Below are 15,442 nucleotides of genomic sequence, written 5' to 3'. Positions count from 1 at the left end.
AAAAATATGAGTGCTGGATTTTCCTCAAAATGAAAGAGCAGGACAAGTAGGAGCATTGCAAATGCTATAGTGACATCAGGTTGGAGCAGCTGTCATGATCCCGGTCTATAGGCTTCATATCGTGCCTGCCAGAGATACGGTGCATTATGGTTTTCCATCCACCCAATTAGTGTGACTTCCAGAGACTAATGCTGGGGCCAAAGATGGGGCATGACCTGGGCTTTGGAGAATCTGACAACAGAAATGATTAAGCCATTTTGTTTTTCTCTTCCTCCAGTAGCCAGCCTTATTTGCCAGTAGGTTCTCCATTTTACAGAGTTCATTTAAGCTTACGATGAAACTTCTACACTAAAACTCTTTTACACCCCCTTTTTTTCCTTCACTTTACTTGACAGTACATAAATGTGAAGCAGTGATTGCAGCTGTGCATGTTTGTTTTTCTATATTGGTGCATTAAGTAATTACATGGAGATAAAATGCTTAATGTATGTGTTACCTTTGTAAATTTGTTTCCTCACTGATTCCTATTTTGTGTTTATTTTCTTGCTGCCATATTTAAAAGTTAGTAAAAAATTTTTTTTGTGAAACAAAAGGTTTCACAGAAAAGGTTTTCTGTTATTTATAGAAGATGCTAAGATTAGGAAGATGAATGTTGTGACAACATTGAAAACCTAAACAGTTGCATTATAGCTAATAGGAAGAGGTTATGATGAGTAGTGCGGATCTTCCCCTTATGCTCTGAGTTCAGTTTAACTGCGAAAGTTTTTTGGTTTTTTTTTTTTTTTTGAGACAGTCTTACTCTGTTGCCCAGGCTGGAGTGCAATGGTCCAATCATAGTTCACTGCAGTCTCAAACTTCTGGGCTCAAGTAATCCTCCCAGCCTCCCAAGTACCCAGGACTATAGGTGCTAATTTTTTTTTCTTTTTCTTTTTCTTTTTTTTCTTTTCTTCTTTATTTTTTTATTTTTATTTTTATTATTTTTTTGGTACTGAGTTTTGCTCTTGTTGCCCAGGCTAGAGTGCAATGGAGCAATCTCAGCTCACTGCAACCTCTGCGTCCTGGGTTCAAGCAATTCACCAGCCTCAGCCTCCTGAGTAGCTGAGATTACAGGTGCATGCCACCACGCCCAGCTAATTTTTTGTACTTTTAGTAGAGATGGGGGTTTCACCATGTTGGTCAGGCTGGTCTCGAACTCCTGACCTCAGAAGATCCACCCGCCTCGGCCTTCCAAAGTGCTGGGATTACAGGCGTGACCACCGCACCTGGCTTTTTTCTTTTTGAGTAGAGATAGAGCCTCACTGTGTTACCCAGGCTGCTCTCAAACTCTTGGGCTCAAGTGATCCTCCCACCTCAGCCTCCCAAAGTGCCAGAATTACAGGCATGAACCACCTCACATGACCTAACCGTACCCTTTTAGCATCTAAAGTATAAACTTCTATCACCATTTCACTTGCTGTGTAAGATTCTATTGGCCTAAATACAGAAGGGTGATGGTATATATCAAAGATTTGTTTATTATCAAAACCATATTTAGACCACAGAAGTCAGTGTTTTGGGATTGCTGCTGCATTGGTGCAGCATCTAGTCATTGCTGCATTTCAGGTAAAGATTGAAAAGGAACTCAGTGGCATCTACCGGCGATTGTTTGAACCACTCCATGTGCCTCCAGATTTGTTCAGAAGACTAACTGGACAGTTTTGCATGATCCAAACCTTGAAAAAGGGCCAGACTTATGCTGCAGAGGATAAAACCTCAGTTGATGACCGTCTGAGTATTCTCTTGAAGGGAAAGTAAGTGTTCTGTGGAAATCAAAATTCCTAGTTTACCTTTAATCTTTTCATGGCCTCTGGGAAGGAAGTGAATGGAAGGAAATGTTGCCAATGAATGGAGAAAGCAGTCACAGGGTTTGTTGTTGGTGGAATTTTATGCTACAACTACACTTTACAACGCTATAGAGCAACACGTTAAAGCCAGGTTGAATGTACTGTTCTGAATCTTGATGTCAGGATTTTCAATTGCAAGTATTTTAACCATTTTTGACCTTTTATTAAAAATGAATGAGTCAAAATTGAAGTGGATTTAAATTAGACATTGAAATTCAAAAAGCTTATTCATGCTCCAGAGTTAATTTGTCTTGAATATCACAGAAATACAACTTCTAGGAATGTCAGCCTTTTGGGGAGAGAGTCAGTCTGTTGTGCTGGCATTGTTATTAATAACACCTCTTCCCTCTCAGAAGTGTCCCAGCTAGAGTTACAGATTATATGGTCACTTCCATTACAAGAGCAATAGTAACCACTAGACGGCATACATCTGGCTCAATACTGGACACTGTTTTTTTCTTTTTCTAACGTTATTTTTTGAAATACTTGTGCCTCAGGAAGTGCTTTTAGTTATGTCCATCATCTGTGGAATTTTTAAAACTGTACTACAAAATAAAATCGCATAAGATTATAGCAGTTTTAAGGATCATCGTGGTATTTGTGAAATATTGCTTTTATTAACATTAATTTCTGTTATCAGAATGAAGGTCTCCTATCGAGGACATTTTCTGCATAACATTTACCCCTGTGCCTTTATAGATTCTCCTGAATTTAGATCAACTCAGATGCACAAAGGTGAAAAATTCCAGGTACGTTTTCACATGATTTTTAAGGAGATTGAAACTAGTTTGTATCTCATTCAGAATCCAAAGGATATTAATAGAAACACTGCTATGAATTATTGGGGGAAAAAACAAGTTACCATAGGGCATATATAGTATTGTCTCTCTTTTTTTTTGTTTGTTTGTTTGAGATGGAGTCTTGCACTGTTGCCCAGGCTGGAGTGCAGTGGTGCAATCTTGGCTCACTGCAAGCTCCGCCTCCCAGGTTCATGCCATTCTTCTGCCTCAACCTCCCGAGTAGCTGGGACTACAGGCGCCCGCCACCACCCCTGGCTAATTTTTTGTATTTTTAGTAGAGACAGTTTCACCGTGTTAGCCAGGATGGTCTCAATCTCTTCACCTCATGATCTGCCTGCCTCGGCCTCCCAAAGTGCTGGGATTACAGGCGTGAGCCACCACGCCTGGCCTAAAAAATACTGTATATATGTACAGAAAATGTTATAGAAAGATATATTCTAATTTTGTCATAATGTTATTTCTAGACTGTGTTTGCTTTTTAAACTTTTTTTTGCTTATTTGAATTTTTATAATTTTTTCTATAGAAAACATCTTATGCTTTATTAGCAAAAAGGAAAATGTGAGCTGTAGATAATCAGTGTTCTTAAACCAAGTAATTGACATTTATTGGAGAAAACCAGAAAACTGGCTTTGCCTTAGGGAATTTATTTTGTTAATTCTTATGAAAGAAATCTAATCACTAAACTCTTTTATACTTAATGAATATGTTTAAGGGGAAAGAATGAAGTTCTTTGTAATGGCAATAATTTGAACGTGGACTAGTTAGTGTGATTCCTTTTGTGTTAAAACAAATTGCTGCAGCCGGGCACAGTGGCTCACACCTGTAATCCCAGCACTTTGGGAGGCCGAGGCAGGCAGATCACGAGGTCAGGAGATCGAGACCATCCTGGTTAACATGGTGAAACCCCATCTCTACTAAAAATACAAACAATTAGCCGGGCGTGGTGGTGGGCGCCTGTAGTCCCAGCTACTTGGGAGGCTGAGGCAGGAGAATGGCGTGAACCTGGGAGGCGGAGCTTGCAGTGAGCCAAAATCGCGCCACTGCACTCCAGCCTGGGCAACAGTGCAAGACTCCGTCTCAAAAAAAAAAAAAAAAAACAAACAACAACAAAAAACAAATTGCTCCATTATGTGGCACTTTGTTCTGATTCTTTCTGTAAGTGTCCAGCCCTCCTATTTTATTCATTCACCTTGTTATTGGAAGGAAATTAACCAAGAAAATAAACGGGTGAGAGTTTCCTTTAGTCTCAGCCTCTGGATTAACAGCAGTAAGGAAATATCCTGAGAATGGGATTGCTTGTGGGCAAGAAGGTAAATCTATTTAGGTAAGAAATAGAAACGAAGAGGCTATTACCACCTGAGGGAGGAAGGAATGTTAGTATTTCTTGATGACAGAATCTTATTTAGAGTCTCATTTTGAGATGCTATAGAATTTGGGATGCCACAAAATTGGAGATAAAAGAACACTTACAGACATACAGTTTAGTTTATATCATTTACGATGGTTTCAATCCTGCCCTGCTCCCGCCGTTCCTGAATAACTGGCCTGAGTAATCGTGCAGCTTGTTAGTTATGTGCATTTACTAAAAGGTTGCATATAGATTCACTGTTACGCAACATTCTTCCCAAGCTGACTGGGCTTAACAATACAGAAGGAGACAGCTAATGCTGTGTCCTGGCTCCTGTCTTTACACTCTCACCTTGTTGTTGTGAGGGTCAGCTTTGATGTGAGATTTATGTTCTTATTTTATCTTTAATCACCACCATCTACAAACTGGTGCAGGGCCACATCTTCTTTCTCTCCTTCTTTCCTGTGACCTTTTTACAGTTTCTTTTTCTGAAGCCCAACATTTATCTTTTGCCTGTATTTCTCTGTGTATAGTAGCAGGTGGTTTTGTGTGATAACTATCTCATATAATCCTGAAGAGACTGGGATTTGAGGATGGAGTGAGAATTGAACCTGCTTTGTTTCCAGGATCAAGTGGTCCCCAAGAGGCCAGAAATACTAACATACTATCTTTTCCACTGGACTTCAGATTGCGTTTATAATTAAGTCAACAAAAAAGGAATTCCTACCATTAGCTACAGTTCTCTTCTTGGGGACTAGGGATTGGATTTTGGTAGTTGAGAATTATTCCCGGTAATTATAAAGATTCCAAAAACGTGACCAAAATTTTATAGTGCCATAGCTGGATGAAGAAAATGTGTTCAGCTTTTCCTAATGCCAGTCAGCTTTTCTCTGCACAGAGTCTCATGTGGCATTTCCTGATTGGCCAGTATATTAAAACTAGCATCATGAAGCCTGTGTCCTGTATAGCTGGAGCCATCAGAGTAAGCCCTTGGGAGAGACTGTACTTTGATTGTTTACAAAATGTTCCTGTTGGCAGATCCTCGAGAGTAGTAAATAGCTATTACACATCTGTGTAGGAGTATGTATATTGCCACTTACCTATGCAAGTTCCCACATGAAAAATGTCGCATTCTCCCAGAGCCAACTTCTCTCTACCTGTGTCAATGGCAGAGGACACTTGATCATCAGCCATCAGGCTTCTCCACCCTCAACACTTTTTACCTGCTAAGCTCATCCTTCCCTAACTGACCAGTTAAACATGTTTGATGAGGATCTACTTCCTTTGAATTTCTCTTTCTTTAAATTCGTTCTGTGGTCAGGGTGCTCATGAATTGTACAGTAGGATGAGAAGGAGGAAAGAGAAGGCAAGTGGACTCAATGACTGTCCCTTGAGATTGCACAGCAGGTGTTGCTCTGGTAAATATGTAGTAATTACCATGATAATAAGCATAGTGATAGAGCTGAGAAAACAGATTCTGAACTTACAGTTTTTTATCCCTAGGTACTTATAGTGATTTTGGTACTTATAGCCCAGAGTTGCTGTTTATTGATAGAATCTTGAGTACTATTATTACAAAAGATAAAAGTAGGCCAGGCGCGGCGGCCCACACCTGTAATCCCGGCACTTTGGGAGGCCGAGGCGGGTGGATCACCTGAGGTCAGGAGTTGGAGACCAGCCTGGCCAACATGGTGAAACCTGGTGTCCACTAAAAATATAAAAATTAGCTGCGCATGGTGGCAGGTGCCTGTAATCCCAGCTACTCAGGAGGCTGAGGCAGGAGAATCACTTGAACTCAGGAGGCGGAGGTTGCAGTGAGCCGAGATCGCAACCTTGCACTCCAGTCTGGGTGACAGAATGAGACTCCATCTCAAAAAAAAAAAAAAAAAAAAAAAGATAAAAGTAGTGTTTTGTTTGGTTTCTCCTTTTTTGTGTAGATGTTTTATATTAAGTGAGCTTTACTGTTTGCAAGCTTTTCTTTTGTATTCTATCTCATGCTGCTGCCTTCCCATAGCCAATAGCAGGTCCTGGTGTTGCAAAGCCCAAAAATCAAAGTTTTATTGACTTCAAGGGGTGAGGGATGTCTTGCAGGCATATGTCCATGCTCTTGTAAAAGAAATGAACACTAAGTTTTAATGGTATTGAAAGAAAACATTATCTTAATATTAAGTAAATATTTTGGTGGAGCTGTGAAGCAATTTCCTCTGCCACTTTTGAATCTGTGTTATTTTAGTGCTTAGGAGAACTAATAAGCATCAGTGGAATAGACCACTTCTAGGATATTTTAGTGTTTGGTATATGAAATGCAGTATGATGCATGCAAAAAGTATTAAATTATTTCCTTAGGACAGTCAGCCAGTCCTATTGCCACACTGCGGTTTCTGATTGTAGCACATGTGGCAGATCCCTCAGAGACCTTTGTTTCCTGCAGTGGAGCCCAGTGTCTTCTCTTTATGACAGGCTGTAGAATTGGTTTGGAGTCTAAAGGGAGGAACTGATCCAGTACCTTGTGGTAATCATGGCAAACCTGTTTGCAAATGCTTAGTCTAATTCTCGACCTGAAAAATGTCCTTTTATGTCTTCTGTTGCCGTATTTGCTTTTATTTCTTCAGTAAAATTCTTCACAAGGACTCAAGCATAGCACTACTGAAGTGCCTAATAAGAAGCAAATTTATTTTATGGAAACTTTTAAAATTCTTATATTGCTTTATAAGATATTCTCATAAAAAATACACTTTGCTTAACTGTTGTGACAGGAAATCATTAAATAAAACTGTCTATTTGGTAGAAATGAAACATTAGGAATCAAGTAAAATGACCTCAGTCAGCACTCTAACTACTGGCTTCCAACTAAATCCATGTTTTTATAGGCCTGTAAGTTACTCATATGAACTAAGTACAGCTTATTATTTGAATACTATTATTTTATATTCAATAATAAACAGGTCGAAAGTAATTTTTTAACCATCAATAAAAAGTGAATTTGCTAAGGAAATTACAGTGTCATCGTAAAAGTTTTATTGCCTCAGTGGAAACTTGAGGTAATTCAGATGGCTGAAAAAAAGTTAACAGCCTTATGTATCATCTAAATATAATTTCTTCATCTCATAGATGATTCCCATCTCCTCTTTTAACTCCTTCACCCACTCTTTTCCAGAGTCCTGGGTGACATCTTTGCACAACGAAGGAACATCAGTCCTAACTGTCTTTAGCACTTAGGTGCATGGCTGGGCCCTCATGAGGACCCCATGCTCACTTTTCTGTTATTACTCCAGGAATAGTTTTCAGTTGCCTTCCATTTATGCACCCACCTCATACCGTTTGTGGGAATTTCCCAGGGGCAGTTTGCTTATACTCCTCTTCCTGTAAATCTTGCCATGTTTTTGATCCTATTTCTTTATTAGCAGCCTCGTCCACTAGAATGTAGGCTTCATGGCATGTGTTCAGCCTTTCTTCGTATGAGGGGCTCTTGATGGACTGCACAGCCAACCTTGTAGTCACTAGGCAGAAATAGTTTCTATGAAATGGTATTGATGAGTATTGGGTGTATTGGGTATTTTGACCTGGTGGGAAAATACATTTGGGCTGAAAGTCAAAAGTGCTCACTTTACCACTACTTTTTTTTTTTTTTTTTTTTTGAGATGGAGTCTCACTGTGTCACCCAGGCTGGAGTGCAGTGGCACGATCTCGGCTCACTGCAACCTCTGCCTCCCAGGTTCAAGGGATTCTTGTGCCTCAGTCTCCTGAATAGCTGGGATTACAGGCGCCCGCCACCATACCCAGCTAATTTTTTTTACTTTTAGTAGAGACAGGGTTTCACCATGTTGGCACAGGCTGGTCTCGAGCTCCTGGCCTCAAGTGATCTGCCCATCTTAGCCTCCCAAGTAGCTGGGACTGTAGGCACATGCCAGTATGCCCGGCTAATTTTTGTATGTTTTGTAGAGCCACTCTACCACTAATTAATATGTGTTTGTGAGTTTTTTGGTCCTTCTCATTTGGCATCTGAAAAATGGGGAAGAATATTACTTGTCTTATTTTAAACGGACTTTTGAGGATCCACTTACGTGATAGATATGAAAGCACCATAAAGTTTAAAAGTACATATACAAAGTGAGTGGCATTATGTGCTACTGTCACGCCCTAGTCATTCTCGACCACTTTCCCCTGTTCTATGGTTGTCAAAACACTTACTGCCACCTGAAATTGTCATATTTCTTTATTAATTATCATCCTTCTCCACTAGAATGTAAGCTTCATGGGGCAAGCATCTTGTCTTTCTTGTTTACCATTGTAACTTCATACCTTGAAGAGTATCTAGCACAAAGGACATGCATAATAACGTATATCGAAAGAATGAATGAAATTTAGTGTTTCATCAAGTCTTAGATGCTGATGCATTTCTTAAAAACAAATACGTTTGGTTTTGGAAATTCCTACTTTTGATATAATAAATAAACACAAGCTTTTTTTCCTAGGAATGTTGACACCACTTTTTAAAGTAGCCAGACGTTCTTAATTTGCCAGTGATCAGATTTCAGCTTGTTGAAGTAAGGAGACAAGCTGGGTTTTTCATTTTCTGTCTTGGTAGATGTACATATCCCCTTGTCCTCTGAAATGTGTTTACTTTTGTGACAAAGGGGACAGAGCTTCTTTGGAAACATTTGCTCTGAGGCTCAGATAGGACTGGATGTCAGTTTAATGGACATTGGCTTTTGCCTTCTGCAATATTTGTGTTCATTTGTTTTGTTTTTGTTTTTGCGATGAGGTCTCATGCTGTCACCCAGGGGTCTCCTGCTGCCACTGTATGATCGAGTATAGTGGTGTGATCATGGCTCACTGCAACCTCGACCTTCCTGGGCTCAGGTGATCCTCACACCTCAGCCTCCCAAGTAGCTGGGACTACAGGCACATGCCACCATGTCCAGCTAATTTGTGTATGTTTTGTAGAGCCAGGGTTTTGCCATGTTGTGTGTTCATTTGCTTAAGTCCTTCATACAATGGTCATGCATTAAGCACCACTCCATGTTGGAAGTCAGGCATTCAGACAGACATGAAGATACACAATCCCTGCCTTCACAGTGCTTAGAACAGGCAGATGTGTCAGCTGATGAGCTTGGATTTAATGATAGGATTTAAGCCATAATGAAGCTTGCAGGAGTGTTAACTGATGGAAGTGTTAACATGGGAAGAAGGGCTTCCTGGCACTGAGTGGTGAGGTCATGGCCCCTCACTCTGGTGCAGGGATTTATTTGAGGGATACTTGAGCTCTGTGTCGTGCAGTTATAGTACCTTTCTGCTTTCCTACATACAATACTGAAGGAAAGGGGGTATGATTTCCAGCTCTGAGCTAATTCGGGAGTGTCTGTGAATATCTCTAATGGGCTATCCTGGATCTAACCTTGAAATGTGACACTCGAGAAACACCTATGACAGAAGGACCCTCACCAGCCATATTCATCAGCAACAGCTAGGGGCCCTTGAAGTTTTCTCAGTCTTTAGTGTATATTTGCAGAGTTGGATGGGGCAGAAGGTCTTTCATCTACAACTTGCCTAATGAATCTTAGTTAATCTGCTTGAAGCTGTATTTTTGAACTTCATTGTAATGTACAGGGTGTAAAGAAATATTTCATGTTAGTCATATGTCCAGTGGCATCCTCAGTTGAATACATGCTCCAGCAGCAGTATCAATACAGTGGCCATTCTTCTGTCACCAGACCTCACAAAACAAAACAACAATGAAACCCAGAGAATTTGCTCCTATTTAGTCTGCAGATTGCTTTTTTAAAAAACATAATTTTATACATGTAGAAGCTTGTGTGCATTGAGTCTTTTTTTTTATAATTTGACAAATCATTGCTATGATAATGTCCACTAAATCATTGCTAGTTTTCTAAATCACTATAGTCATAATTCATATACATAGATGTACTTTATTCTTTGCATGCTTGTTTCTTTGGCAGGTCACCATTATTGCAGATGATAACTGCAGATTTTTATGCTGGTCAAGAGAAAGATTAACATACTTTCTGGAATCAGAACCTTTCTTGTATGAAATCTTTAGGTATCTTATTGGAAAAGACATTACAAATAAGCTCTACTCATTGAATGATCCCACCTTAAATGATAAAGTAAGTGTTTTCTGAGTTTATTTTGTTAAATAAATATGTATATGAGGTATATTTCACTTTATGAAATATGTTTTCCTGAATTTTTAGTTAACTAGCCATATGTTAAATGCACTGGGGATACTTGTAATCTTGAGAGGAGAAAGTATTTTGTAATGATTAGATTTGCTGTTACTTAGTAAGGAGTCTATAATTGTTAGGGACTAGTGTTTATGGTGATAAGGCACCCTCTTCATCAAGAGCATTTTAAGGAAGATGGTAAAGGAGTAAGAGAGGGTGGAGGATGGAGTAGGTTAGGGAGGACAGGGCAGCTGGAGGTTTGCAGACAGAAAAAGGCTGACAGACCCCAGTGATCAGGAAGTTGGCCTTTGAACCCTGCTGTCTTCCAGTCTTGCATATCTTCAGGTCAGGCGAGAAGGTGAAAGGAGAGGTGTAGAGCTGCATAGATCTTCAGCAATTTGCAATTTGATCTTAATATTCCCGTATCTTTTTAGAAAGAAATTAAAATGATTACAAGAGAGAATTTAAAAAAAGTTTCTGTGATAAGTACTGTTACACAGTGACAATTAAGTATATGTGCCCTTTCAAAATCATCTTGTCTGGGCTGTTTATCAAATTAAGCTGGTGCTTATTTCAGTTAATTATTTAGCTTATTATAAATAGGCTACTAAGTATATTTTATTTTTTTATAATATATTTATGGTAATAGCTAATAATAAAAATCATAGTTTATGTTTATTGGCCACCTAATATGTATCAGCTATTCTTTTTTTTAATGCACTAATGTATTTCTAGGAAAAGTACATGCTGCTTAAATGGAATGTTTGATTCAACTCCCATAATTCTCAGAAAGCTTAAAACTTTGCTTCGTAGAAAGCCAAAAAGCTGGAACATCAGCTCAGCCTCTGCACACAGATCTCCATGTTGGAAATGAGGAACAGTATAGCCAGCTCCAGTGACAGTGACGACGGCTTGCACCAGTTTCTTCGGGGTACCTCCAGCATGTCCTCTCTTTGTAAGTTATCCCAAAACTGATACTACTCCAGAGTTCTGATGGGTATTTCTGGACATAGACAAATGACAACTTTGATTAGAAAAATAACTTTGCAGGTAACTATTTGAAATGTAACCTAAAGGTAATAATAAAAACAATCAAATTTTGTGTAGCATTTCCCCCATATTGCATATGAGCTAAAAGCCAACTTTAGAACTATTATTTCTGTTTCAGAAATTGAAATTGTTCACTGGTTTTGCCATATACTTTGCTTAAATAGTGGCTCACCGGCTGGGCATGGTGGCTTACGCCTGTAATCCCAGCACTTTGGGAGGCTGAGGTGGGCAGATCAGCACTTTGGGAGGCTGAGGTGGGCGGATCATGAGGTCAGGAGATCCAGACCATCCTGACTAATACGGTGAGACCCCATCTATACTAAAAATGCAAAAAAAAATTAGCCGGGCTTGGTGGCAGGCGCCTGTAGTCCCGGCTACTCGGGAGGCTGAGGCAGGAGAATGGCGTGAACCTGGGAGGCGGAGCTTGCAGTGAGTCGAGATCACGCCACCGCACTCCAGCCTGGGCGACAGAGTGATACTCCGTCTCAAAAAAAAAACTAGTGGCTCACCAGAATACTCTAAGAGTCCACATGGTTTGGTTTTGTTGCTTTGGTTTTGTTTGGTTTTGTTGCCATTTGGCTTTGTTACTTTCATGACTTTAGTTAGAGTGAAAGCCTGGACCCAGAAATGTTTTACTAAATGGTAGACAAATAAATGCTGGGTGTTCTGCTGCTGGTTGGTTATCTCAGTATGAATGCCATGAGTTAAAAAGTGATTGAGAAATGGAATATTCCCAAAGATGAAGGAGATCACTCAACACCCTTGTAAGCTACCTCATTCACACGCCTGCCAAGAGGCACATTTTCCGGTATTCTTCCACAGTTTAGATTGTTTCAAAACATCTTAAGTTTAACACAAATAACCTAGATCTTGAAAATAGTAAGTAAAATGAGAAAAACTAAATTAAGAATTAAATACTTAAAATTAAGAATTATTCTAAGAATGATGGTATAAAAACTTTGAACAAATTCATATGAAATAGCAAAAAGGCACATATTCTTCCATTGCATGAATTAAAAACTATTCATATTTCCAATTGTATTTTAAACCAAATTAACTTTTAAAAAATGCAAACACATTCAACAATTCTTTACGTAAATGATCTTGTAACTTTGTATGCCTTAGATAAGTTATATTAGGGATTTTAAGTATTGCATGGTCAGGAGAGGCTGGAATTTACAAGGCCATATAATTGGTGCGTAGGAAAGAAAAAACTTTACCTCTTCCCTTTTAGGGTTGTTTTTTGGCTGGACCTGAGAATTAAATTGACATAAGACAGATTAACAAGAGAAGAGGATACAAATGTAATACAAGTTGTATGAGTTTGTGTCAAAAGCTTATACAGGTTTTACATGGCACAGAAGCTTTCATAAGGAAATGAAGACGTAAAGAAGCAATTAAACAGTTTATAGTGAATTGGACAAAGAATAGTAAGATATGAAAAAGCAACTAAATTGTGTTGGAAGACTTAAAGACGAGTTATTTTAATAAAGTCTTGTACAGAATAATCTCTCTGCCTCAACATCTTGTCCTTGGTGATAAGAATGTTGTTTTCCTTCTAATATTTTGGGAGATCACCTTTCATACAAGAATTTCATCTCCGGTTTTTTTTTTGTTTGTTTTCTTTTTGTTTTTGTTTTTGTTTTTGTATGGCAGGGGGGATGGGGGTTGGTCTCACTTTGTCACCCAGGCTGGAGTGCATTGGTACAATTACAGATCACTACAGCCTTGAACTCCTGGGCTCAAGAGAACCTTGTCTCTATAAAAATAAAAATAAAAAAAATGCCAGGCGTCGTGGTGCAGGCCTGTAGTCCTAGCTATTCAATAGGCTGAGGCAGAAGGATCCCACCCGCCTCGGGTGCTGGGATTTCAGGCATGAGCCACTGCACCTGGCCTGCATAGTAACTTTTTGAAGGTATTAACTAAAGCTCACATGAAGGTCGGGTGCTGCACTTCCCTACTCTTGGGGCTCAGCCAAAAGACCAGCTGCCATCTGGGTCATTGCCATTGTAACTGCAGAGGGAAGACAGTGGTGGCAGATTCACAAGATGGCTGTTAAAGCTCCTGCTCTAAAGGAGCAAGTACCACTTCCATGCATGTTCCCTGGGCCACAGAAGTCACTTGCCAGAACCAACATCAACGGATAGATCATTTAAACCTTCTGCAGGGGCTGCGCAGGAAGGGGCTAGTGAGAAACAACAGGTGGAAAGCTGGACTATAACACAGTCTACTACAGCGGATGTTAGGTCGTTTTACAGATGAGGAAATAGGGAACATGAGATGCTTATTCACTTGCCCCTCTTCCATGGGGGCTGGTTCTGCGATACAAACCTAGGGATCCTGTCTGATTCCAGAGCTCATGCTTGGCCAGGCACAGTGCCTCACACCTGTAATCTCAGCACTTTGAGAGGTTGAGGCTGGAGGATCGCTTGAGCCCAGGAGTTCAAGACCAGCCTGGGCAACATAATGAGACCCTATCTCTACAAAAAATTAAACAAATTATCCAGGTGTGGTGATACATGCCTGTAGTCCCATCTACTTGGGAGGCTGAGGTGAGAGGATTGCTTGAGCTGGGGAAGTCAAGGTTGCAGTGAGCCATGATTGAGCCACTGCACAGAAGCCTGAGTGAGACCCTGTATCAAAAAAAAAAAAAAAAAAGAAAAGAAAGAAAAGAAAAACAAAAGCTCATGCTTGTAGACCAGATTGCCTCTGTGTTTTTTTAAATACAAGTAACAGTTGACTAGCGTTTTTCCATATACAGGTCACCTTCACATCTGTTCTTGCATTTGAACCTGACAGCTATGTGAGCTAGGCACAGGAGCTGTTGTTTTTTGCCTCTTTGCAGATGAGTCTACCTAGAGTTGGTGAGAAGGTAGTGACTTGCCCCAAGCCACTTTTTCTCAACTCCCACCTACTTTTCTGGGGAAACCTGTCATCTCCTGATTCCTTCCTTGTGATCAAGTAGTGCTGCAGATAGGTTTTCATATATTGGTTAATGTAATCCATTTCAATGAAAATTTTTGTCTTATTCTTAGCACTGGAGTACTAGGGTTCTACTTAGGAACATGTGAAATTATCCAATGATAATCTCCAGTGTCATTTAGCTTTTAGTTAGAGTACTTAGAGAATTACAAGCAGTGTCACTCCATACCAAATTAAATATACCTTATGTATTTCCTTAAACCTTTTTACATTGTTCCACCTATTCATTAACCCAAATCTAGGTCGATTTAAACATTAACATGCATACGAATATTTGTAATTATTTTTCGAATCACGATCTGAACAGCATGTGCACATTGCATTCAGCCGCTACACCTCGGGGCTCCCTTTCCATCTCTCTTTGTCTCTCTGTCTCTGTGTGTGTGTTTCTGCATATGTTTTTGTTTTGGTGTTTTGGTTTGTCTGGTAGAACAACAGATTCTTAAATGTGCATATGAATCACCTGGAGATCTTATTAAAGCTCCTGATGTAGCAGGCTGGGGTGGGGGTCTGGGAGTCCACAGGTTTAACCAGTGCCCAGGTGATACCAGTGTGGCTGGTCTGTGAACTACACTTTGAGTAGGAAAGCTGTAGAATTTCCCATCTTCTGGAATTTTGCTGAGTTCATCCCCATGGTGGTGATTATGGTGTTCTTGTCTTTCTCATCTGCCGGTAGTTGGGTCTAGAAGCTTGCATAAATTCTAGTAAAGGCACTACTTTAAAGATCTCAATCAGTAATGCGACAAATATACTTCATAGCTTTACACAGCAAATGTTCAGTGAAACAGAAATACAGATCAAAAAAAGGTGGAGGGAAACTAAGTGACCTGTTCTAATGGAATTGCTGCTGCTCCCATTTCTCATGTTGTACTCTGCTTTTATACATGCCACACAACGCTAAATCCACAGCAAGGTCTCTACTCCTTTCCACAAAGATTCTGTATTCCCACTCCAAATTTTGGGAAGAAAGTGAAGTCATGAGATAGCCTGAGAAAAAGTCATTCTCTCTGTTTATTCAATAGTTCATACTTCAGTTCATTTAACTCTTTCACTTTCCCATTGCTTCGTTTACTGGGTTTCATGTTTGCAAACATGGAATATAGCAAGATAGGAAGAGAGGAAGGGACAAGATGTATGAGAGGTGTGAGAATGCTTTAGTGCCAGTGTATGTAGGAAAGCTTTCTTCTCTTGGC

The 15,442-nt window shown here is 39.7% G+C and overlaps 1 protein-coding gene across 2 annotated transcripts in view; it reads left to right on the top strand.

Annotated features, from left to right (window-relative positions):
* The window catches only part of BVES (blood vessel epicardial substance), a 39,786-nt gene that overhangs the window by 9,971 nt on the left and 14,373 nt on the right, over nt 1-15,442 (top strand). For both annotated transcript variants that reach the window (XM_055260152.2, XM_055260140.2), the window contains exons 4-7: nt 1,603-1,790; nt 2,524-2,632; nt 9,993-10,160; nt 11,031-11,172. In XM_055260152.2, coding sequence (XP_055116127.1) covers nt 1,603-1,790; nt 2,524-2,632; nt 9,993-10,160; nt 11,031-11,172 — 607 coding nt within the window. The remainder of the gene's footprint in view (nt 1-1,602; nt 1,791-2,523; nt 2,633-9,992; nt 10,161-11,030; nt 11,173-15,442) is intronic.

Source organism: Symphalangus syndactylus, chromosome 2, assembly GCF_028878055.3.
Source record: "Symphalangus syndactylus isolate Jambi chromosome 2, NHGRI_mSymSyn1-v2.1_pri, whole genome shotgun sequence".
Lineage (NCBI taxonomy): Eukaryota > Metazoa > Chordata > Mammalia > Primates > Hylobatidae > Symphalangus > Symphalangus syndactylus.
Note: the sequence above shows the minus strand (reverse complement) of the source record. Positions and strands in the feature narration are given on the sequence as shown.